The 27500-nt window shown below is 37.5% G+C and overlaps 1 protein-coding gene across 1 annotated transcript in view; it reads right to left on the bottom strand.

Moving 5' to 3' along the window:
- LOC136825099 (uncharacterized) overlaps positions 1–19956 on the bottom strand; it is a 96606-nt gene extending 76650 nt beyond the window's left edge. Inside the window, exons 1-6 of the mRNA XM_067081143.1 lie at positions 19947–19956; positions 18056–18346; positions 16852–16981; positions 3081–3203; positions 2769–2962; positions 1190–1279 (exon numbers count right to left, since the gene is read on the bottom strand). Coding sequence (XP_066937244.1) covers positions 1190–1279; positions 2769–2962; positions 3081–3203; positions 16852–16981; positions 18056–18346; positions 19947–19956 — 838 coding nt within the window. The remainder of the gene's footprint in view (positions 1–1189; positions 1280–2768; positions 2963–3080; positions 3204–16851; positions 16982–18055; positions 18347–19946) is intronic.
- Positions 19957–27500: the final 7544 nt, after the last annotated feature.

Here is a 27500-nt window from a genome sequence, read left to right as displayed (position 1 = left end):
AAAATGCCTCAAGCATTATAAAAGACACGACAACATAATACCACTGGCAAGCAAACGAATCCTAGACTTAACACCAAGAAACCTCAACACTGAATCAGGCTGTGCTACCAACAGTTAAGCTCCTCATCCTGTGACGATTAGGAATGGAATGAAATATAGAATTTAGACTAAAGGCCAAGCGCTGGGACCTATGAGGTCATCCAGCGCTGAAAGGGAAACTGACAGTAAGGAGGATGCAAAGGTGTAACAGGAGGAAAACCTCACAGTTAGGAGAGGGTGGAAAGGAAACTGGGAGAAAGAGAACATGAACGGAGGTACAGCAAAAGGAATGAAAGGGGTTGCAGCTGGCCTAAGGGACGCTGCAAAGAGCCTTAAGTAATGCCTACAGTGCACCGCGCGTGAGGTGCACTGACGGCACTACCAACGCCCCCCCCCCCCCTACGGGATTCATAAAAAGTGGGATGCTATCAGGTTTTATAAAATGGTGTCAAATGGAATTCCCTCAGGCGCCTTTCTGGTATAATATATAACTCATAAAAAGGCAGTTATAATTGTGAAGCCAGTTATATTTCACCCCAATCACCCATGTTCATGCATTTATTCACCCCCCACAAAATTATATAAATAACTAATTAACTAAGACGGGCCTTTTTCCGAGTACTGAATAGAATTGCAAACGAGCTAACTAACTCACAGTCGTATGAATAATATTTAATGCGCCAAGGTACTCTTTTCTTGTTCACCTTTCACTAATGTTTATCAGTACTTTGCTGTGCTTCCCTATCCTAAACTCTGCCTTTCTCTTTTTTTGTATAAGATATTTTTCAGTCAAGGAAGGCTTGCGTTGCACGCCAAATAATAATAAAATAATAAAATAACGCTAAGAGTCACAATTTCGTGAAAAACAATCTGTGTAATAAAAATCCACAATTATATAGTAAATATATTACTATGTAAAATAAACAAAGACTTTCGAAAACTTGAACGGTGTTCCTCATCAGTGCTAACGCTAAAAAAATAATAATTATAATAATATCGAAATTATTACCTCCTGTAGCAACAGGGAATAAGTATCTGCAAGCGACACAAACACAACAAGGCCAGGCAAGCAGACCTGCTGCTTTAACGGCCCAGTGTCTAAAAGTAGACCGTCTAAAATAAGGGACATGAATAATTATGCAAAATTTACCAGGAACCTCTCGTCCATCATTAAGGAGTAAAGATGCCTTATCTGAAGGCTTCAGAGACGCCCGGCGGCTTCTGGATTTCACAGGACTCACTTCAGGGACAGGATTTCAAAGGACTCACTTCAGGGACATTTCACAGGACTCACTTCAGGGACAGGATTTCACAGGACTCACTTCAGGGACATTTCACAGGACTCACTTCCGGGACAGGATTTCACAGGACTCACTCCAGGGACAGGACTTAACAGGACTCACTTCAGGGACAGGATTTCACAGGACTCAATTCAGGGACAACATTTCACAGGACTCACTTCAGGGACAGGATTTCAAAGGACTCACTTCCGGGACAGGATTTCACAGGACTCATTCCAGGGACAGGATTTCACAGGACTCACTTCAGGGACAGGATTTCACAGGACTCACTTCAGGGACAAGATTTCACAGGACTCACTTCAGGGACAAGATTTCACAGGACTCACTTCATGGATAGGATTTCACAGGACTTACTTCAGGGACAACATTTCACAAGACTCATTTCAGGGACAGGATTTCACAGTACTCACTTCAGGGACAGGATTTCACAGGACTCACTTTAGGGACAGGATTTCACAGGACTCAATTCAGGGACAACATTTCACAGGACTCACTTCAGGGACAGGATTTCACAGGACTCATTTCAGGGACAAGATTTCATAGGACTAACTTCAGGGACAACATTTCACAGGACTCACTTCAGGGACAAGATTTCACAGGACTCACTTCAGTGAAAAAAATTTCATAGAACTCACTTCAGTGAAAAAAGATTTCACAGGACTCACTTCAGGGCAGGATTTCACAGGACTCATTTCAGGGACAGGATTTAACAGGACTAATTTCAGGGACAACATTTCACAAGACTCACTTCAGGGACAGGATTTCACAGGACTCAATTCCTGGACAAGATTTCATAGGACTCACTTCAGGGACAGGATTTCGTAGGACTCACTTCAGGGACAAGATTTCACAGGACTCACTTCAGGGACAGGATTTCACAGGATTCACTTCAGGGACAGGATTTCACAGGACTCACTTCAGGGACAACATTTCACAGGACTTACTTCAGGGACAAGATTTCACAGGACTCACTTCAGGGACAGGATTTCACATTACTCACTTCAGGGACAAGATTTCACAGGACTCACTTCAGGGACAAGATTTCACAGGAATCACTTCAGGGACTCATCTGAATGAGTCTTTTGCTTGAGTCACTTCGATATCTTTTTATTGCCGTTTGGGAGACTCTTCTTCACTGTTAACTGTTGCGGGATTCAGTTTAGTGTCTCGAATTGGATGCAGATTCGTTTCGCCGCGAACCGTCTTTGTTTTAATTTTTTATTCGCTTCACTGTGTCGCGTCTCTTTGGGATTCACTTCACTGTCTCAGATCTGTTTTTCGATTCACTTCACTTTCTCACTTCTGACTGAGGTCTGATTTCACAGTCTGGCATCTACTTGAGGCTTCAGTTTGGTCTCTTTACTGGTTATGTATTCACTTCACTGTCTCACGTCTCTCTGGGATTCACTTCACTGTCTCATGTCTCACTGGGATTCACTTCACTGCCTCGCATCTCTTTGGGATTCACTTCACTGTCTCGCATCTCTCTGAGATTTACTTCACTGTCTTGCATCTCTTTGGGATTCACTTCACTGCCTCGTGTCTCTTTGGGATTCACTTCACTGTCCTGTGTCTCTTTGGGATTCACTTCACTGTCTCGCATCTCTTTGGGATTCACTTCACTGGGTTGAGTCTATGGGATTCACTTCACTGTCTGGCATCTCTGGGATTTACTTCACTATATCGCATCTTTTTAGGATTCACTTCACTGTCTCTCTGGGATTCACTTTAGTGCCTCACGTCTCTTTGGGATTCACTTCACTGTCTTGCGTCTCTTTGGGATCCACTTCACTGCCTTGAATCTCTTTGGGGTTCACTTCACTGCCTTGAATCTCTTTGGGATTCACTTCGCTGCCTTGATCTCTTTGGGATTCGCTTCACTACCTTGATCTCTTTGGGATTCAGTTCACTGCCTTGATCTCTTCGGGATTCAGTTCACTGCCTTGATCTCTTTGGGCTTCACTTCACTGCCTTGATCTCTTTGGGATTCACTTCACTGCCTTGATCTCTTTGGGCTTCACTTCACTGCCTTGATCTCTTCGGGATTCAGTTCACTGCCTTGATCTCTTTGGGCTTCACTTCACTGCCTTGATCTCTTTGGGATTCACTTCACTGCCTTGATCTCTTTGGGATTCAGTTCACTGCCTCGCGTCTCTTTGGGACACATTTCACTGTCTCATGTCTCTTTGGGATTCACTTCACTGTATTGTGCCTCTTTGGGATTCACTTCACTTCCTTGAATCTCTTTGCGATTCACTTCACTGCCTCCCATCTCTTTGGGATTCACTTAATTGCCTCGCATCTCACTGGGATTCACTTCACTGTCACATCTCTCTGGGATTCACTTCACTGTCTCCCATTTTTAAAAATATTCAGTAGATTCAGATGAAGAAGACTGGTTTCATATAACCAGTCTTCTTCATCTGAATCTACTGAATATTTACCACCCATTTTCAGTGTCGCATCAGGACTGCTTTTTTTTATAACTGATATCTAATGAAGTCATGAAAGAACAATTGTGGTTAAAAAAAATTAATGAGAAATGGAAAGATAGATCCCACCTTTTATTTATGCTACAAGATAATAGATGGCGTTCGAATGGTCTAGTGAAATTATGGAACATATAAAATTCTAGCAATATGGGGAAAAAACAGACAGTGTACAGAGGAGAACTTAACATATGAGAGAGAGAGAGAGAGAGAGAGAGAGAGAGAGAGAGAGAGAGAGAGAGAGAGAACTTAACATGAGAAGAGAGAGAGAGAGAGAGAGAGAGAGAGAGAGAGAGAGAGAGAGAGAGAGAGAGATAATGTGTAGAAGAGAACTTAACATGAGAGAGAGAGAGAGAGAGAGAGAGAGAGAGAGAGAGAGAGAGAGAGAGAGAGAGATACTGTGTAGAAGAGAACTTAACATGAGAGAGAGAGAGAGAGAGAGAGAGAGAGAGAGAGAGAGAGAGAGAGAGAGAGAGAGAGAGAGAGAGATGTGTAGGAGAGAACTTAACATGGGGGAGAGAGAGAGAGAGAGAGAGAGAGAGAGAGAGAGAGAGAGAGAGAGAGAGAGAGAGAGAGAGAGAGACTGTGAGAAGAGAACTTAACATGAGAGAGAGAGAGAGATAAGATACTGTGTAGAAGAAACTTAACATGAGAGAGAGAGAGAGAGAGAGAGAGAGAGAGAGATAATGTGTAGAAGAGAACTTAACATGAGAGAGAGAGAGAGAGAGATACTGTGTAGAGAGAACTTAACATGAGAGAGAGAGAGAGAGAGAGAGAGACTGTGTAGAAGAGAACTTAACATGAGAGAGAGAACATGAGAGAGAGAGAGAGAGAGAGAGAGAGAGAGAGAGAGACTGTGTAGAAGAGAACTTAACATGAGAGAGAGAGAGAGATAAGATACTGTGTAGAAGAAACTTAACATGAGAGAGAGAGAGAGAGAGAGAGAGAGAGAGAGAGAGAGACTGTGTAGAAGAGAACTTAACATGAGAGAGAGAGAGAGAGAGAGAGAGAGAGAGAGAGAGAGAGAGAGAGAGATACTGTGTAGAAGAGAGAGAGAGAGAGAGAGAGAGAGAGAGATAACTGTGTAGAAGAGAACTTAACATGAGAGAGAGAGAGAGAGAGAGAGAGAGAGAGAGAGAGAGAGAGAGAGAGAGAGAGAGAGAGAGATGATACTGTGTAGAAGAGAACTTAACATGAGAGAGAGACAGAGAAGATTCTGTGTAGAAGAAACTTAACATGAGAGAGAGAGAGAGAGAGAGAGAGAGAGAGAGAGAGAGAGAGATGTGAGAGAGAGAGAGAACATGAGAGAGAACTTAACATGAGAGAGAGAGAGAGAGAGAGACAGAGAGAGAGAGAGAGAGAGAGAGAGAGATGATACTGTGTAGAAGAGAACTTAACATGAGAGACAGAGAAGATTCTGAAGAAACTTAACATGAAGAGAGAGAGAGAGAGAGAGAGAGAGAAGAGAGAGAGAGAGAGAGAGAGAGAGAGAGAGAGAGATACTGTGTAGAAGAAACTTAACATGGAGAGAGAGAGAGAGAGAGATTCTTTCTCGCCCACTTCAATCCAAAAAAGTTTCCTCAATTGGCTAACTTAGATTGCTGGCCAGATAAGATCACTTCCCTAGATATAATGACTCGATTTTTCTAATTTGATGAATAGCGAGAGAGAGAGGTCAAGGAACGCCTCCCAGTCCGCTGAAATTCAAAGTCTATAAGTTTTCTTTCAAATTTTTTTTACCAGAAGCGTTTTCCACCCGATATATAAAATGGCAAATGGTTGCAGGTGTAAAATAAATATTGCCATTTTGCCAGGCACCTACCTCTGGATTAAAAATAAAAAAAACATACACACATACGCGTGTATAAACACAGAAACAACCTTGCACCCTTCTCTCTCTTTCTCAGTATATTTACTTTTATTATCTGCGAACTGAAGGGTGAAACAAATACGATCATTTTCCTCACACCAAATATTATACGTAACGCACCACCCCTTTTCTCTCTCTCTCTCTCTCTCTCTCTCTCTCTCTCTCTCTCTCTCTCTCTCTCTCTCATCTTAAGTTCTCTCTATACAGTATCTGTTTTTCTCTCTCTCTCTCTGTTAAGTTCTCTCCTCTATCTGTTCAGTATCTCTTTTCTCTCTCTCTCTCTCTCTCGTTAAGTTCTCCTCTATACGGTATCTGTTTTCTCTCCCCCCCCTCTCTCTCTCTTGTCAAGTTCTCCTCTCTCTCTCTCTCTCTCTCTCTCTCTCTCTCTCTCTCTCTCTCTCTCTCGCTGTCTGTCTCATATCCATACTTGTCACAACGGCGAAAGAAAGAAAGGAAGAGAGCAAAGACTACAAGATGAACTAAATGACACTGACCAAATATTATACATAACACACCCTCTCTCTCACTCTCTCTCTCTCTCTCTCAACCTTCGTTCAAGCCATAATTGGTATTATCTTTCCCCGGCACTTCCTGTTCATCCTCTCCTTTCAGTTTTATTTACTGCAAGACCAATTCCCTGACATATTCTCTCTCTCTCTCTCTCTCTCTCTCTCTCTCTCTCTCTCTCTCTCTCTCTCTCTCTCAAACACACACATACAAACACACACACATACACATAAGTCAGAGGCAGGAACAGCACAAAATGCAATCCCTGTCACGGCTATTGCTCGAAGATTAATCTCTTCCTTGACATGTCGAATCAGAAGCAGGGTGAAGGTCGCATCGGAGGAGGAAGCCTGTGTGTGTCTGTGTGCCCGTGTCTGTGTCTGTGTCTGTGTGACGGAAATTAAAAAGGGAGGAAGACGATAAACAAGAAGAGGAGAGAGAAACAAAAGCAGATGTCTTGGTTACGGGGGAACGCAGAGGAAATCACTTCAATGCGTCCCACTTTAGTCGTTGAAAACATGAACTGAGTCTTTTCTTCGTCATTACAGATTTCTTAAGCGTGGATTACTAATTTCTTTCCATTTCTTTTCCATTACCTTTCTCTTTCCATTTCTTTTCCATTACCTTTCTCTTTCCACTTTCACAATTCCAATATTCCAAAGCCGTGCTATCCATTATTATAAATAATTTTTAGAGGACAGGACCTCCTCAAATCTACGCTTATTCGCTGTGTTATCGTCTCTCTCTCTCTCTCTCTCTCTCTCTCTCTCTCTCTCTCTCTCTCTCTCTCTCTCTCTCTCTCTCTCTCAGCTTTCGTTCAAGCCATAATTGTTATTATCTTCCCCACCACTTTTTGTTCATCCTTTCCTTTCACTTTTATTTATTGAAACACCAATTCCCTGATACATATTCTCTCTCTCTCTCTCTCTCTCTCTCTCTCTCTCTCTCTCTCAGAATGTCCAAAACCAGCATTCTCACCTTTTCTATGGCGTTTCGTAACCCACCTCTCTCTCTCTCTCTCTCTCTCTCTCTCTCTCTCTCTCTAGAACGTCCAAAACCAGCTCTCTCTCTCTCTCTCTCTCTCTCTCTCTTCTGAGGAATATCCACTATTGACCCCACAAGTCGATCAGGCTAAAACAGATTATCAAATTTCCGGAAACACAAGAATATTTTCATAAGAGTCCAGCTGTCGAGAATAATTTCCATCTCCCTACCACTGACACATCACGCGTGAATAAAAAAAAAAAATATATATATATATAAACAAAAAAAGAAATAAGGTCACACAGCATTTTCAACATATTTCCTGGTTTTTCCTCGTCTCTTTGATACAGCTGCAGGGGTCGGAATCCCCCTCCCCTTCATTCGCTATGATCTCGCGTCCATTAAAATATATTTCGTGTCAATTCCCAGGGTGAAATGCATAGAAACAATTCCGGTGCGGGTTTGTATACCGGGCCTTTTACATTAGCAGGTTATTGACTATCGTCCTCTTTTTCGGGGCTGCGTTGCGCTGCAAGTGTAGGTGTGTGTGTGTGTGTATAAGTGTTGCATCAGTGTGTAAGAGAATGACTGAGTAAGCGAGGTAGGATAAATGGTGTTGTTAACACCTTGAATGTCCATCGCCTTAATATCTGTTTCCATGCTGGCAGACACTTGGGCTTTTCCACTCAGTGAACAAAGAGGACAAGAAGTTCCCATTCCCATTAAGAGAAGAGGAAGTTCATATTCTTATCACGACCCAAGGGAGTTCCCATTCCCATTACGACAAAAAGAAGTTCCCATTCCTATTATCACAGAATGAAGTTCCCAATACTATTACGACAGAAGGGAGTTCCCACTCCTATTACCACAGAAGGAAGTTCCCATTCCCAATAAGACATAAGAAGGTACCTGATACAACAGAAGTAATTCCCATTGCTAATACGACAGAATGAAGTTCCCACTGCTATTACGACTGAATAAAGCTCCCATTGCTATTACGACAGAATGAAGTTCCCATTGCTATTACGACAGAATGAAGTCCCCATTGCTATTACGAGAGAATGAAGTTCCCACTGCTATTACGACAGAATGAAGTTCCCATTACTATTATGACAGAATGAAGTCCCCATTACTATTACGACAGAATGAAGTTCCCATTAATATTACGACGCAAGGGCGTTCCCATTCCTATTGCTCCAAGGCTTAGATCACGTGACTTTCAACTTCCGCAAATGACTGCAGAGTCTCAAGGCGACAAAGACTTAGAGAAAAAGTCCCCATTTGCCAAATGCTCGGCGTCCTCCTTTCACTGTACCTCCGTTATTATTCTCTTTCCTCCACCTCCCTTTCCACCCTCTCCTAACACTTGATTCATAGTGCAACTGCGAGGTTTTCCTCCTGTTACACCTTTCAAACCTTTTTACTGTCAATTTCCATTCCAGCGCTGAATGACCTCACAGGTCCCAGTGCTTAGCCTTTAGCCTAAATCCTATGTTCTATTCTCTCTTCTCTTGACGCCTCGTTGCATTTGCGGATTGCTTTTCAGTGTTGGCTGAGGTTGCTGTCAAGGAAATACAAGGTGTTGTCAATACAGAGTCACTCCTTTTGTTGTTCTGGATGCTGGAAGACGCTGTGATTGGTATATAGAATTGAGTCCAAAGGCCAAACGCTGGGACCTATTAAGTCATTCAGCGCTGAAACAGAAATTGACAGTAAGAAGGTCTGAAAGGTGTAACGGGAGGAAAACCTCAAAGCAGTTGCACTATGAAACAACTGTTAGGAGAGGGTGGAAAGTAAGATGGAAGAAAGAGAATATGAACGGAACGGAGGCATAATCAAAGGAATGAAAGAGGTTGCAGCTAGGGGCTTAAGGAAGGAACGCTGCAAAGAACCTCAAGTAATGCCTACAGTGCACCACGTGAAGAGCACTGACGTTACCACCCCTTACGGAGCGGGGAAGACACTGTAAAAGATTTCTATGCATATTTGTATTATGATGAAAACTACTGCTCTGACAAAAAATAATGGTACTTTAACATATAATAATTGATTAAAATTCTAGGTATCTCCCTAGAGCACTTGAACCACCTATTTCATGAGCTGATAACATTCTCCTTGGTTAAAGATACGACGATTCGCAATTTGTACATTTGGAATCAAAATACTGGAAGCTGCTGAAATCTTCTGGAAGCCATAACCTGAAAACAAACGGATGGACGTGGATTCAGAAAAATTTTCCATAGCAAAGAGAAGGAAAATGATGACAAATAAACAAATAAATCTTGCTAGGGGAGAGAAGGACTTACGACAATATATAAAAAAACAAATTCTATGCTCTTAACATCTGGGAAAAAGCTAAATTTCATTCAAAACTGGTAGAAGCTCACCAACAGAGATGGTACATCACGAAAGACTTGATACTGATTCCACAAGAAAGAAATGGAAGAAAAGATACCATTTCTACTAAACAGTATCTGGTGAAAACTGAACTTGAAAAACAACACGAAAATTAGAAAACCAAAACAAACTGGAAAATTTCAACTTCGAATCTGAACCTAGGAAATAACATGACATCAGCTGAGGTCACCATTAGTAGAAGGCATTAAATGCTTATACCACATATAAACAGGCTAGAATATATTTCAGATTTCGGCAAACAAAGAAACGTGATAAAACCGGTCAGTCCACGTTACTGGAAATAAATGTCGATTACCCTTTGAATTAAATATGTCTAAATAGAAAAAAAAGATAAAACAAAGTAAAAAAAACTCTAATTATCGATTACTTCCTTCAATAAAATATGTTTAAACAGAAAAACGGACAAAACAAAATGAAAAAGAATCTAATTATCGATTACTACCTGCAATAAAATATCTGTTTGAACAGACAAAAAAGAGAAAATAAAAAAAAATTCATACACGTTTCAGCAATTCAGATCATGTAACTTCCTTGTCACCGGAAGTATAATGCATGCAACCACTGCCCTTACAAAAAAAAAAAACATTACAAACCAACAATTGTAACGTGATACGGCAGGTATTGTTACCGAAGAGAAGTCCCAGAATAAAAAAAAAAAGTAAAACGACACTAAAGAGAAAACCTCAGACACATTTGAAACAACTACTGAATGTAATTTGATATGCCACCGTCTGTTTGCCGGAAGTGTACATTCCCCGTCCCCTCACGAAAGAAGTTCTTCCATTTTAACACGAACGAATGTGACGTATTTTACGTGTGTAACAGAGCACTGAGCAATGCTTGTGGAAACACGATTCATCAGAGAAAGTGTAATTTGATAAGCCAATGTATGTTTACCAGAGTGTAAATTCCGCATCCCCTTAAAAAAAAGACTCCTAAATATTAACACAAATGAATGTAACAAAGAGTGACGAATCAGTACAGTGTGCAACAACAGAGCAATGAGCAACACCTGTAAAACACGATTATCAGAGAAATTGTAATTTGATAAGCCAAGCCCTGTTTGTTTACCACAAGTGTACATTCCCTGACCCCTTAAAAAAAAAATAAGGACTCCAATATTAACATAAACAAAAGTGACACATCATCACCTGTGCAACGGCAGAGCACTGAGCAATCCCCTGTATAACACGACTCATCAGAGAAAGTGTAAATTGATAGGCCACTGTCTGTCTACAGAAGTGTCTATGTCCGTCCATTCCCCGTCACCTTAAAAAAAAAAGGTTCTATATTAACACAAACGAATTTAACAAATCTTCACCGCGCGACAGCAGAGCACTGAGCAATCCTCTGTCAAAAACCCCCTGTGAAACAAGAACACGATTCACCAAGAGGAAAAGTGATACATAATACATCAGCCGAAATCGGGGCCATAAAACACTGTCCCCGTGTGGTTTTAAAGCCACGCACAATTGCGTGCGGGGCTCGCAACTCTAAATAATGACCCCGGTCTGTTATCATTTTTCTTTCGTCGGGTCTTGTCACGGGCCAACTTACATTCCTGGGCCTTCATTCATTTGCTGTCGGACAGGTCACAAAGAGGAGAGCAAAAACTTCCAAAAGATTATCTTGCAAACTGCATATTACATACCCAACTTTACACATAAAGTGCCTTTGTAAGTTGCACATCGGATAGCGGACACTTACGTGAATTGCAGATTGTAATGAATGGAAAACTCATATATAAAGTATATATAAATACACAATTTAGGCCAAAGGCCAAGCGCTGGGACCTATGATGACGTCATTCAGCACTGAGAGGAAAATGGAGAGGAAAAGGTATGAAAGGTGTAACGAGGAAAACCTCACAGTTGCACTATGAAACAATTGTTACAAGAGGATGGGAAGTAAGATGGAAGAAAGAATATGAACGAAGGTACAGTAAAAAGAATGAAAAAGGTTGCAGTTAAGGGCCTAAGGAAAGGACGCTGCAAAGAACCTCAAGTAATGCCTACAGTGCACCGCGCGTGAGGTGCACTGACAGCACAAACCTCCTACGGAGGTAATGAATACATTCATTCGAGTTGCATATAACCTAACGTACTTATTGAAGGTGCACATTATACATAAAAGACAATGCATATCATTTGCAAAATCAACCGTAGGTACAAAAGTAGGTCAATTCATCCTAGTTGCATATTGAAAAGCTTTCATCATACCTGAATAACATCAAATTATTAAAAGTTGTATTACCATCGATATCATCATATATAAAGTTGCATCATATGTACCATCAACATTAAATGCATCAGAGTCTGGCAAAAACCAGGAGGAACAAGCCACGGAATACAATGAACATGGAAAAAGAAATTGAGGAAAACTTAGTTCGTACTGATCAAGGAACACAGAGGCAGGAAAAAAATTCTATAGCTTCTCTGCCAAACAATGCATAAGATTTATGCAAAAGCTTCTTCCTGAAATATAGCTCAAGTGTCTTTCGTTAACGCACACACACACACACACACACACACACACATACATATATATATATATATATATATATATATATATATATATATATATATATATATATATATATATATATAATAAATTTCTGACTCACATCAGGATCGAACCCAGGTCTTTCAATTGAAAGGCAGGGCGCTGCCCACTAGGCCATACAAGTCATAAAAGAAGTTGGAACCTGAGGGCAACTGCACCCAAGGAATTACCTGGGCAATATATATATATATATATATATATATATATATATATATATATATATATATATATATATATATATATATATATATATATATATATATATATATATATATATATATATATGCGTGCGTGCGTGTATATATTTATTTATTTATGTTTATACACACACACACATATATATACACACATATATATATATATATATATATATATATATATATATGTATATTTATATATATTTTTATGTATATATATATTTTATATATATATATATATATTCATATATATATATGTAAATATATATACATATATTATCACTGAGCTTGCAATGATAATCCAGCAGATATGTCCCAATGTCCCAGACAAAGAAGCAATGACCATCGCATGTCTGTCATTGGATATACTCGTCGCATTACCCTAATGTATAATCTTCTGTACGACGAAGAATGAACCATAATTCATTCTTAAAATAAGCTTCTCCATTTTATTTTATTTTTTTGCACGGACGTCACCTGTTACTCTTTGGAAAGAATGACTAATGACGATAATTCTCGGGATGAAAATATCCACCACGCCACTGACAGTGATTTTTCGTCATCCATCCCCTGATGATTAGTGAAGGTAGCTTGGTTTCATCTATTATTATTATTATTATTATTATTATTATTATTATTATTATTATTATTATTATTATTATTAAGATGAACCATTATTATTCATATGGAAGATGAACAAGGACCATTCATAAATTCAAGCCCCAAAGAATAGGGACCATTGACTTGTAATTCAATTATTAATTATTATTATTATTATTATTATTATTATTCAGAAGATGAACTTATTTATTATTATTATCCAAAGAATATTATTATTATTATTATTGTTGTTGTTGTTATTATTATTGTTGTTGTTGTTGTTGTTGTTGATTGATTATGAAATTTAGATCTTGAAGACCAAGCGTCAGGTTATGAACCCTATTCATATGGAACAAGACCACCACAAGGACCATTGTCTTGAGATTCAAGAACATTATTATTATTATTATTTTAAAGATTATTATTATTATTATTATTATTATTATTATTATTATTATTATTATTATTATTATTATTATTATTATTATTCAGAAGATGAACCCTATTCATATGGAACAAGCCCACCACAGGGCCATTGACTTGAAATTCAAGCTTCCAAAGAATAGGTATGTACGTCTGCCCATGCAGTATATAGTGTTTCACGTAATCATACGCTTACATATTATCTCTTACGTGCAACAACATAAATGGTTTCACAGACCAGCTACTTCAGAAGTTCAAGCTAAGATGCAGTGCATTATATACTAGCCTAATGCAATTCAACTAGTATTTTAATAATTTATTTACATTTTTATTTATTTATTTATTTATTTATTTATTTATTTATTTATTTGTTAATTTATCTGTTTTCCTAATAACTGATCTCCTCTTTCTGTATTTCCCTTTACCTTCTGTTACTTCTTTCGAATGAACACCATAATATTCTTGGGAAGCTTGAACTTCAAGTCAGTGGCCCCTGTGATGGGCTTGTTCCATATGAATAATGTTCATTTTCTGAATAATAATAATAATAATAATAATAATAATAATAATAATAATAATAATAATAATAATAATAATAATAATTGTCTTTGGAAGCTTGAATTTCAAGTCAATGGTCCCTGTGGTGGTCTTGTTCAATATGTATAGGGTACATCTTCTGAATAATAATAATAATAATAATAATAATAATAATAATAATAATAATAATAATAATAATAATAATAATAATAATAATAATAATAATAATAATAATGTCCTTTTAGCAAAAGTTCATCTGGTATGGTTGCCATTTTAACCAAATTTCCATTATGTCTCCTACTCCGCCTGCTCCACCCTCTGAGCCTCTTAAAAGGAAACACTGATACCTCTGAAGCCTCTGCATTCAGCGCTAATCTCTTCCGGGACAACCCAAAGAGCTAACAGCTAACAGTCCCAGTCTCAAACCGACGGAATCGGGGTCCCAGTCTTCCCAGCCTCACTTTGACTCCCAAACCGAATTTCAGTGAATCGCACAGGCGGTCTTAAAGTTCTTTGAAACTGCTGGCCTCAATACAAGCTTCTTCCCAGTACCTCCATTCATATTCTGTTTCTTCCATTGACTCCTCAGCCCTCTCCTAACAATTGTTTCATAGTGCAACTGCGAGGTTTTCCTCCTGTTACACCTTTCAAAATCCTTCTACTCTCAATTTCCCTTTCAGCGCCTACTGACCACCACAAAGGACCCAGCGCTTGGCCTGTGCCCTAAATTCTATATACCATTCCATTCAACTGTAACGCCAGTTTTAGTAGCCATAAACCAATCAATTAATTAATCCCAATCTCAAATTTCCGGAAATAAGAAGGTTTTGATAAGAGGGAAGATATACCTCGGGTGATAAGGGGATGGTGGCTGATCAGTTAGTGGATAAGAATATAGGCGACTAACTCTCTTTCCTCGCTTACGGATTCCTTTAGTCACGTGGATTTCTATAAGGTGAATACGAGTCCGTGGGTGTGTGTGTGTGTGTGTGTGTGTGTGTGTGTGTGTGTGTACATGAAGATATTGGACACTTTATTGAAAATGTAAATAAAGATAATTGTACACTTTATTAGAAAATGTATATATACACACTAACATTATATATATATATTATATATGTATATATATATAATATTTATATATATATATATATCTACTGTGAATTTTGAAGCAAATATATACATATATATATGTACAGTATATAGAATATAATATATATATATATATATATATATATATATATATATATATATATATATATATATACATATGTATGTAAATATACACAGAACGAAATTATGACAATAAAATACATGAAAATTAAAACAAGGGACAAAATATACAACAACAAAAAGAAGATGAAAAAGGTCAAACTCTTCAACACGAACCTACAAAAAAAAAAAAAAAAAAAAGTAATATGCGGGATTCCCAGCGACATGTAAGAACGCCACAATCAACTTCACAACAATAATTAATTAAGCAATCTCCCACGAACGACGTGACTTCCCACGACAGAAATCGCAACCGTTAACAGATATAAATAATGCAAAGATTCGTGCGCGACGTAATCCCGCAACGTGCGATTACCTCGATAACACATATTTAAAAACCGCCTTCGTGCGGTGGCACGTAAACTTTCGTGCACGAAAGCGTCACGGTGTTGGGAAGACTGAAGTAAATATACGTTATTAAGAAGCGTGACGATATGTAGTGCATTACAGCTAGTCCCCAGAGGAAGGAATACCCACAATTACATACAGTAGAACAGAGTAGAATAGAACAGAATTTAGGCCAAAGGCCAAGAGCTGGGACCTATGATGAGGTCATTCAGTGCTGAAACGGAAACTGACAGTCAGAGGAAAACCTCGCAGTTGCGATATGAATCACTTCCTGGGAGAGGGCTTAGGAAAGTAATATGGAAGAGAGAGAATATGAACGGAGGTACAGTAAAAGGAATGAAAGGGGTTGCAGCTAGGGGCCTAAGGAAGGGACGCTGCAAACACCCTTAAATGTCGCCTACAGTGCACCGAAGACAAATATTAGATTCATGAGTTTGCATTGTATTCAATCGAAGGCGTGGATCAGACACGCAGATTTTCGGTCAGTGTCATTAATTCATCTTTTATTCATTGTCCTATTTCTTTCTTTCTTTCTTTTTGCCGCTGTGACACGTACGGATATGAGAGAGAGAGAGAGAGAGAGAGAGAGAGAGAGAGAGAGAGAGAGAGAGAGAGAGAGAGAGAGAGAGAGTTAGGAATTTAGCTGTTTTAGAACTTCTGAACATAAAATTAAATACTACAAACAAGTACACTAGTAAATAAATGGATAAATAGATAGATAGATAGATAGATAGATGGACAGACAAATAAAAGATAGAAAGAAAAATAGATAGGTAGATAGATATATAGATCGAGAGAGAGGGACTCAGAAATACCACAGGCATAAGGGACCCATCATATTTTTTTCACCAATTTATTGTAGGTTCTTCGGCAACAGGACTAAACAAGTCCTGTGAGAAGAAGAAGAAGAAGAAGAAGAAGAAGAGGAGGAGGAGGAGGAGGAGGAGGAGGAGGAGGAGGAGGAGGAGGAGGAGGAGGAGGAGGAGGAGGAGGAGGAGAAATATCACAATAAATATAATTCTCAAGAATGAAACGGAATAACCACCTTCATCGCATCATCATCAAACCTGCATCTTCTTCTCTCGTGTTCTTGTAATTCACTATTATCATCTTTCTTCTCCTTTAACTCATTTTCATTTCATCTTTCCTCGTCTTCATCTATTTCCCATTTCCTTTCATCACCTTCTTCATTTCCTTCCTTTTTTTTATTTTATTCTTCTTCATATTCCTTAATTACCTCCTCTCTTGTCCTCGCTCATCGTATTTCTCTCTCTCTATTCCATCTTTTCCTTCATCTCTTTTACCCTTTTACACCTTCATCTTCACAATTCTCTTCTCCTTCCCCATCATCTACTTCTTCCTCTTCACCTTCTTCTTCTTCTTGTTTTTCTCCCAAGTCCCTTCTGACCTTTCGCTCCTGTCGGGAAAAATCACCTTAGAAATTCAAATGACCGTGATTATGGTATCAAAGGGATTCTCATGTGAAAGTCCTCTCTCTCTCTCTCTCTCTCTCTCTCTCTCTCTCTCTCTCTCTCTCTCTCTCTCTCTCTCTCCCCTTCTATCTTACCACGTTTCTCTTTTCCTTATTTTTTGCACCCCTCATTCCCTCCCTGTCTCTCTTTTCTTCAGTCTTTTTTTTTTTATCTTATTCGTATCTCTCTCTCTCTCTCTCTTTTCATCTTACCTGCGATTCTCTTTTCCTTGTTTCTTGAGTCTCTCTCTCTCTCTCTCTCTCTCTCTCTCTCTCTCTCTCTCTCTCTATCTCTCTCTTATTTCCCCCGGTTTTACTTATTTGACGCCCTCGTTTCTCTTTCTCCTTCTTCAGGAAAGGTAGAAGGAACAGGAATGCTAGAGCAGAAAGAGGGTGTGCCGTTGCATAGGTATCATTTGCTCTTCTGTGATGACTGGATACTTTCGGCTCTCTGTTTTTCTTTTCGTGAACCCTTTTCTTGATGAGAGAGAGAGAGAGAGAGAGAGAGAGAGAGAGAGAGAGAGAGAGAGAGAGAGAGAGAGAGAGAGAGAGAAACTATTACTGCTTTTACACATTACCGGTAATAATCTCATAATCATCAGCAGCATCTTGACATAATTACTATCATTAAAATCTAAATTCTCTCTCTCTCTCTGTCTCATTTTTCCATCAGTTCTGGGCTACACAGAAAAATGAGATAGACCGTTCCACCGCGTTTTTACCATAAAAAAAAAAAAAAAATTCTATATCCCACATTCCCCACACGTAAACTCGGCCCACAAGATCATCTTCCCATCTTACGATCATTTATTCCCACAACGGAATCCCCACGAGAGAAACATTAAGCGTGATGACTGCCCTTTTTTTCTAAACTTCTACGTGTTCCTCCTTTCTTGTTCTTTTTTTTTCTCATTCATCCAATCTTTTCTTGTTCGTAATTTACCTCCTCCTCTTCCTCTTTCTTCTTCTTCTTCTTCTTCTTTTGTTTTTTTTTCTAAGCAATTTTTTTATTCACTAATTTCTTGTTCGTAATTTACCTCCTCCTCCTCCTCCTCCTCTTCCACATTTTTCTCTTTCTCTTCCTCCGCCTCCTCCTACTTCTCCTCCTCCTCCTCCTCCTCCTATTCTTTCTACTTCTCCTCCTCCTCCTCCTCCCCTTTCTCCTCCCTCTCCTATTCTTTCTACTTCTACTCCTCCTCCTCCTCTTTCTTCTCCTCCTCCTATTCTTTCTTCTTCTTCTTCTTCTTCTTCTTCTTCTTCTTCTTCTTCTTCTTCTTCTTCTTCCTCCTCCCCCTTCCATTTCAGACCCCCTTCCCTTCTCGTCACTACTGTAAAACAAGAAACTACTTGGAAATTCAAATGACCGTGATTGAGGTATCCAGAGGATTGCAACGGGATAAATATTCTTTTCTCTCTCTCGCTCTCTCCAGCCTTTGACGAAAGGTAGGGGAGGAAGCCGGATGAGAAACGAGAGAAAGTACAATTGGCAATTAGGGAAATGCTCTGTACGTGGAAAGAAGAAGCAAAATGCAATAATTGTTTGGTCTGATTCCATCTCTTAGATATGCCACGCCGGGAATCGTATACAGTAGTTTTCCTTTAAAAACCAGTTTGTTCAGAGAGAGAGAGAGAGAGAGAGAGAGAGAGAGAGAGAGAGAGAGAGAGAGTACTTGAAACATCGGAAATAAACGAACCCCTTGCTTTCAGCTTTCATTTAGTCTGTTGGTAAGTAATTAGAATTGGAATATAGAATTTAGGCCAAAGGCCAAGCACTGGGACCTATGAGGTCATTTTGAGCTGAAAGGGAAACCGAAAGTAAAGAAGGTTTGAAAGGCGTAAACAGGAGGAAAAATAGGGTAGAAAGTCAGATGAAAGAAGGAGAATATGACTAAAATGAATGAAAGGGGTCGCAGCTATTCGCCTAACGGACGCTTTGCTGCAAAAATCCTCAAGTAACGCCTACAGTACACCGCAAGAGGTGCACTGACAGCACTACCCCCCCTGAGGGGATCCACATCTTGAGAGCAAGACTCGAAACCTCAAGAGAAGAGCAAGTAAAAGTCAGACGAAAGAGGGGAGAGGCAGAGAAACCGAGGGAACTACATTTTGTGGACAGACTGACTTATCGATCGATCAGCCAAGGAGGGCTATATTGTATTCCTTATATTCAGACTGGGTAGGCCATCCCCAAAAGACTGCTGGCGATTATCCTTACATAAATGTAGCTGGTCTCGACCACCGCTGGTTATTTGATTTTTTTTTTTTTTGTACCTGTTTCGTTTTGTTTACTTGTTTCTTTCTTCCTTGTATATTTATTTTGTGTGTAGGTACACAAGCAAACACACACACACTATATATACTATATATATATATATATATATATATATATATATATATATATATATATATATATATATATATATATATATAAATATATATTCATTTCTGTATATGTATATTGGAGGCATTTTATATGTATATACTATTTCTTATTCTTGGAGGCATTTTCCGATTATACTTTTCACACATCTACATTGCAGCTTTATTTTTCTTTCTTTTCAAGCGACTTTAGTCCCACAAATGAGCCAGTTTATAATTCTACATTACTTCAGTTTTTCTCATATTTAACTTTTTTTATGCTTTTTTAGTTTTTAATCTCTGTGTCTCTGATATTTCGAAAATGGGAATTCATTACATACACATTTTTTTTGTCACCTTAACCTATTATCAACATGCCCTCGCGCTTATCTTATCGTCTTCATCTCCCCTGCCCTTTCATCTGTCTCTACCTTTGTATCATTCTCTCTCTCTCTCTCTCTCTCTCTCTCTCTCTCTCTCTCTCTCTCTTTATCATCACTCTATCTCCCTATCTATCCAGCCCCTCTTCACATCACCCGCTCATCTCACAGTTTTTTCCTCCTCACTGACCTTCCTCCATTGAAGCCAAGATGTCATTACTCTAAACTTTACTTACCTGAGAGGCCGGGGGAGGGGGGTCTATACCTTTCTCCCTACCCCTACACTTACCCCTGCCCCTACTCCTACTCCTACTCCTACTCCTACCCACAGGGATGCGTGCTGAGGTGAAGCATTTTACCTCTCCTGCTAACCTTAGGGACGTGGTGGTTCTCTCCCTATCACCACTCCCGAGGGGTGAACGCTAAGGAGGAGGAGGAGGAGGAGGAGGAGGAGGAGGAGGAGGAGGAGGAGGAGGAGGAGGAGGAGGAGGAGGAGGAGGAGGGGTAGGTAGGAGGAGGAGGGGGAGGAGGAACAGGACACGGTAAGGAACCCTGATTAGATTACAAGACGAGGCTTGGACTTTTTGATAGTGTGAAGTTAAGGATTAAAGTGGATGATTTTCAAAACTAACCCCCTCCACGTCCCCCCGCTACCTACCTCCCTTCCCCAGCCCAATCCCTTCTTGAAGAGGGGTGTGTCTTCCCCAAACCCCACCTCCCCTTTCACACTACACCCATTGGTAGAAGAGGTCCTGAAAGAAGGAAGTTATAGCAGTGGGTGTGTGTGTATATATACACACGTGAAAGTGTATTTAATGTAAGCAAGTGTGGACGTTTGTGGCTTAAAGGGAAAAGGTGGATGGGTAATGTGAAAGAGAAAGAGAGCAGGCTGAAGTAGGCCTTACTGATCTAATGACGAGAGAACGGAATCGGAGACTTTCAATAGCCATTCATTGATTTTTCAGGCAAGACGACTACAAATCGTGGGAAAACCTTATAAGCAACAGGACTATATCTAAACTATAATCTATAGAAAATTATTTTTCAGGCAAGACGACTACAAATCGTGGAAAAAACCTTATAAGCGACATGACTAGATCTAAACCATAATCTACAGAAAATAAGGTATAATCTTCACACCAAAGGATCAAATGGACTAAGTTTAAATACCAATAATAAATTTATTCTCCAGATGTAATTGGAAAGGACATCTTCTTTCAATGCTAATAGTATAGAATAGAATATAGGGTTTAGGCTAAAGGCCAAGCGCTGGGACCTCTGAGGTCTTTCGGCGCTGAAAGGGAAATTGACAGTAAAAGGTTTTACAAGGAGGAAAATCTCACAGTTGCACTAAGAGACAACTGTTAGAAGAGGGTGGAAAGTAAAATGGAAGAAAGAGAATATGAACACAGGTACAGTAAAAGGAATGAAAGGGGTTGCAGCTAGAGGCCTAAGGAAGGGACGTTGCAAAGAACCTTAAGTAATGCCTACAGTGCACTGTGTGAGGTGCACTGATGGCGCTACCCCCCCCTAAGAAGTCTTTCAGTACTAAGACATATTATTTCATATGTTCAAGAAAGTGAATTTCAGGACATATAAAGGCGGCCTTCTGTCACTCACGGATGAGAATAAAACAAACCCCAGATATTTATTTTGTTTCTTTGACTATGGAATTTCTTGGAATACCATCAGTATAATTAATAATCCTTCCCGTTTCTTTTTTCATCTCTAAAAAGCTGGATTTAAACGGTAAAACTATCAAAGAACTGGTCTATAATAATTATGAGTGAGGGATTTAATGTTAATCATAAAATACAGTATTAGTATTGATGATAATCATAAAATACAGTGTTAATATTAATGTTGATCATAAAATACAGTGTTAGTATTAATGTTAATAAAAAAATAGAGTCAATATTAATTTTGATCACAAAATACAGTGTTAAGAAAATATTACAAAAAGAGGAATATTCATGTGAGTATTGGTAAAGAAAAAACACACAAGGACAGTTTACATACAATATATGTGTATATATTATATATATAAAGCGAGTATTAATAACATCACCGACAAAGAAGATAAAAAGAATAAAAAGATCTTGGCACACTTTTACGCCTACGTCAGGAAACTCCCTTTTTGCCCAGCATTCTCGCGCAGCAGCAACACCAGGAAATTGAGAGAGAGAGAGAGAGAGAGAGAGAGAGAGAGAGAGAGAGAGAGAGAGAGAGAGAGATAGGAACAATAAAATAAGCAGAGAGCGAGAGGTGGGGGGAATAATAAGAGAGAGAGAGAGAGAGAGAGAGAGAGAGAGAGAGAGAGAGAGAGAGAGAGAGAGCAGAGAGAGAATAATAATATAAATAAGAGGGAGAGAAAGGGGGAATAATATATATAAAGAGAGAGAGAGAGAGAGAGAGAGAGAGAGAGAGAGAGAGAGAGAGAGAGAGAGAGAGAGAGAGAGAGAGAGAGAGAGAGAGAGAAAGAGAGGACTAAAAATAATATAAATAAGAGAGAGGAGAGAAAGAGAGAGGAATAAAAATATATAAAGAGAGAGAGAGAGAGAGAGAGAGGTAGGAACAATAAAATAAGAGACAGAAAGCTAGAGGTGGGGGAATAATAGCAGAAAGAGAGAGAGAGAGAGAGAGAGAGAGAGAGAGAGAGAGAGAGAGAGAGAGAGAGAGACCCATCATGTTTCTATGACGACACATAAACACCGAACTACAGTATATAGAATAGGAACGCACAGCCCTTGGTTACAATGTACGTAAAATACAGGCTTCATAAGCACCAATATATTTCGAGATTTCATTGCCTTTTTATATACGTGCTTTCCAAAATGGGCGCAACACACACACATACACACGCAAAACGACATTTTCTGAATCTAATGTATATTTGGTTAATGTACTGGTGATTAGATTATATATATATATATATATATATATATATATATATATATATATATATATATATATATATATATATATATATATATATATATATATATATATTTTATATATATATATATATATATATATATATATATATATATATATATATATAGAAATCATCAACACACAATCACGTGTGGAACAGAAATAAATTTCTGACTCAAGTCAGGATCGAACCCAGGTCTAGTGGATAACGCCCTTGCTTTCCACCTGAGAGACCTGGGTTCGATCCTGACTTGAGTCAGAAAGAAATTATATATATATATATATATATATATATATATATATATATATATATATATATATATATATATATATATACACTGTATATATATAATATAAATACATACATACATATGTATATATATATATACGTATATATATACACTAATTTGCAGGCATATATAACATACTATCTATACTGTAACTACATGCAAAAATTTTCACACAATACACACAGAGAGAGACAGAGAGAGAGAGAGAGAGAGAGAGACAGAGAGAGAGAGAGAAAGTTAATCCATTCCCCAATGTCCTACGTCGCGTGGTGAAACTACAATTAAAATAAATACCGTGGCAATTGCAAGCATTTGCTTGCTCCAGCGGAAAGCAGATTAACAAGCATGAAGTAAAAAGGACTTCCGCCACGCTTGGTTTTATGGCTGCGACTCCCGAATTCCTTTTTCTCTCTTTTAATTGTCTTTATTTATCGTTATCTTTGTGGTCTCTCCCTGTCTTCCGTTGCCAGTATGATTTAAGTGAGAATGCTTGTGAGTGTGCGTGTATATATATATATATATATATATATATATATATATATATATATATATATATATATATATATATATATATATATATATATATATATACATATACATATACAGTATATATATTTATATACACATATATACACTTACAAACATATATATGCATTTATATATAAATGTATATATATACATATGTGTTCATTTCAATATAACATACATAACACACACACACACATGTATATATACACATACTGGCTGACCAACCCGGTGCTGCCCGGGAGAACTCTGAATTACTCAGAAAATTTTTCCTGCATCTCCTTTGAACTGTTTTGTCCTGCAATGTATATGTACCATTACTGAAAATGCTCTTCTTTCCTGTGATTAATAATTCTGTCTTGATATATATATATATATATATATATATATATATATATATATATATATATATATATATATATATATATATATATATATATATATATATATATATATATATATATATATATATATATATATATATATATATATATATATATATATATATATATATATATATATATATATATGTATATAAAACAGGCACTTACCTTGTTAAAAGAGAGAGAGAGAGAGAGAGAGAGAGAGAGAGAGAGAGAGAGAGAACGACTGACTTGGTGCTAAATATTCTTGGTTCTTTTTCTAGTGCACCTTGATGTTTAACCCCATTCATAAAGGGAATTTATAAATGAGAGAGAGAGAGAGAGAGAGAGAGAGAGAGAGAGAGAGAGAGAGAAATTGCAAGCATAATTTGCTTGCAATAAGTCAAAACCTAATTGTCTGAGAGAGAGAGAGAGAGAGAGAGAGAGAGAGAGAGAGAGAGAGAGAGAGAGAGAGAGAGAGAGAGAGAGTTTGGTAGAGGTGGTTGCATGAGGTTGAAAGTGTTGGTGTGTGCTGTGGTAGTGGTGTTGAAGTTGATGGACGTGGTGTAAGTGTTGTTGCCAAACTGCCCGATAGTTATTTCCAGACCTCATTTAAACCGACTTTATAACGAAATACGTCACCGTAACTTCACGAAGCAGTCGCTATAGCGAATTCCGTAGGTTAAAACGAAGACGAAACAGACGAATTAATGTATAAATTTGCATCTGAAGGAATAAGAAAAAGAAAACACCGTGTATCTTGCACGTCGGGGTTAGCCAGCAGCTACTAGCATGCTCAGATGGGGAAGGCGCTCTCGGCCCAGGTGTCCTTGTATCAGGTCCGGTTACTACAGAAGGTGGATCTCTTCTATAGCAATTATCGATATAGGTTTTCAATGTTGATCTTATCGAGGTGATTGTTAATAAACAATTATATTGATAATTATCATAAATTATGATCAAAATTCATGTAAATTCTGATAAAAAATTGATGTTATAGGCCATAGGGGATTTATTGTTGCAGGTTAATCATACATCTGACAATGCCCGGAAGAAAACCTGGAGCGCTCAGGTGAAAAATTATCATTAACCTATAAATCACCTGAAGGAAAACCTGATAGAATTGGTAAAACGAAAATTTCACTCAATTTGTCTGGGTTTGAGGTCTGTCATGAAGGTAGGGGTTTGATTTTTAGTTATAACCTTCCTGGGATCACATAGGGGCGCGTGCCAAATTTTGTCTGGGTCTGTCAAGCGGGTCTGATTTCTAGCACAGCATACAAACACTCAATTACTTTTATATATATATATATATATATATATATATATATATATATATATATATATATATATATATATATATACAATCATGAATATACAAATGTATTATTATATAAATATATATATCGGTATATATATTATATATATTGTCGCCGAAGGAATTTATATAAGTGATAATATTGAAATTCACGTTACCTCGACGTAAAGCCTATTCAGAATTGGCTCCAGGGGAATTTATATAAGTGATAAATGAATTGGAAGCCATCAAGAGATGGCTCAAGCCTGGTTTAGTCGACTCCAGTTGAATAAACCATTGAGCCATCACGATTCCAATTCATTTATCACTTATATAAATTCCCCTTCGGCGACAATTCTCCAACGGAGATATACCGAGGTAGCGTGAATTTCGATATTAAGCGACATTTGTAGCTTCATGATTGTATATAAATCACGGTGTGATAAAAATTTCATATATATATATATATATATATATATATATATATATACATATATATATATATATATATATATATATATATATATATATATATATATATATATATATATATATATATATATATATATACATGTATATATAATGTATATATACACTGTATGTGTGTGTGTAGTAATACATATAAGCAAATGCCCATACACACACGAGTGTCAATACAGTCACATAAATATTTATATACAATATACCCATTAACTTCCTATATACGTGAATAAATTCGTCTAATAAATATTTAAAACTATGTGCAAGTTAGCTGAAGTGTTCACGAAAGCATTTCAAAACCTATGCACTCACACCCTGACATTTTACGGAAGCAGCATTTCCATTCGATAATATATGATAAGCCAATTTTTATTGGCATTCCGTATATTGGAATCAGGAATATTCCATATGCAAATCGGCAGAGGGGGCGGGAAGCGGCGAGCTCAAATCTTTAGCATTGCAAATACACGAACACTAAAAAAATTTTGAAAAAAAAAGAGAGAAAATGTTCTGAGCATTTTCGTGTTTTATATATTCATTTTTGGGGTTCTTGGCTTTTCAATATTTTTAACGAATGGTTTTTTTATGGTGGAATAATTTTTTCCGTTTTAAATAAAAAATTGAAACAAATTCAAATGTTGATGCATATATTTTCTGCAGTTCATTCAGTAACTTATTTATTCTTTATTTCTTTCTTGCGTTTTTTTATGCTAGAATAATTTTTACCTCAGTTATTTAAATTAAAAAATGTAAACAAAAATTAAATGGTGATTTTTTTTCTACAGTTCGTTCATTAATGTATTTCTTCTTTATTTCTTTCATGTTTTTTATGCAAGAATAATTTTTCTTTAAATTTTTTAAAATAAAAAACTGAACAGAAAATTAAATGCTGATGCAATTTTTTGTCAAAGTTCATTCATTAATGTATTTTTTCTTGATTTCTTCCTTGTGTTTTGTAATATTGTAATATATTTTTTATTTTTTTAAATAAAGAACTGAAACAAAAATTAAATGTTGATGCATTTTTTCTACAGTTCATTCCCTAACTTTATTTATTCTTTATATCTTTTGTTTCTACGTATTTTACTTATTCTGATGTTATTCATCGCAGCGCTATTGTTTCCGCTCTCAATACCTTTTTGTTTTTTTATCTCTTGTTTTATCATTTCTATGAAATGTGCAGATTCTCTTTTTTTGCTATAATTTGAAAATGAAGGTTTTATTTCCTTTTTCATACCGTTAGACTGAATAGTCAAAATTCCATTTTCATTCGGCAGAGCAAAATACATGGGAAAAAATGAAAAATATACATCCACATATTTGTGTACATATAAATATGTATATATATATACATACATAAACATATATGTATATATATGCATACACATACATACACGCACACTATATATATATATATATATTACTTGCCTAATCACAAATAACTTTTTACCTATTGGTGTATTTCCGTCTAACAGTCGCCCAGTGAGCTATTTCTCTGTCAAAGCACATGAATGCATAATTATGCCTATTATCATGTAAACGACAGTTGCTGTAGGGAGTAAATATAAAAAAAAAGTGGTGAGAGAGAGAGAGAGAGAGAGAGAGAGAGAGAGAGAGAGAGAGCGAGCTCCGATAAATTTCGAATTTCACTAATAATTTGATACCCCTTTCTCCCAAAGGGTAAAATTTTCCAAAACACAATAATAGCCTGAATTTGAATTCTCTCCTCTCTCTCTCTCTCTCTCTCTCTCTCTCTCTCTCTCTCTCTCTCTCTCTCTCTCTCTCTCAAATAACAGCAATAAATATTTGGAGAAATATTTTCGTAGAAATTTGTGGAGACTGGCTGAGAGAGAGAG

Source organism: Macrobrachium rosenbergii, chromosome 37, assembly GCF_040412425.1.
Source record: "Macrobrachium rosenbergii isolate ZJJX-2024 chromosome 37, ASM4041242v1, whole genome shotgun sequence".
NCBI lineage: Eukaryota > Metazoa > Arthropoda > Malacostraca > Decapoda > Palaemonidae > Macrobrachium > Macrobrachium rosenbergii.
Note: the sequence above shows the minus strand (reverse complement) of the source record. Positions and strands in the feature narration are given on the sequence as shown.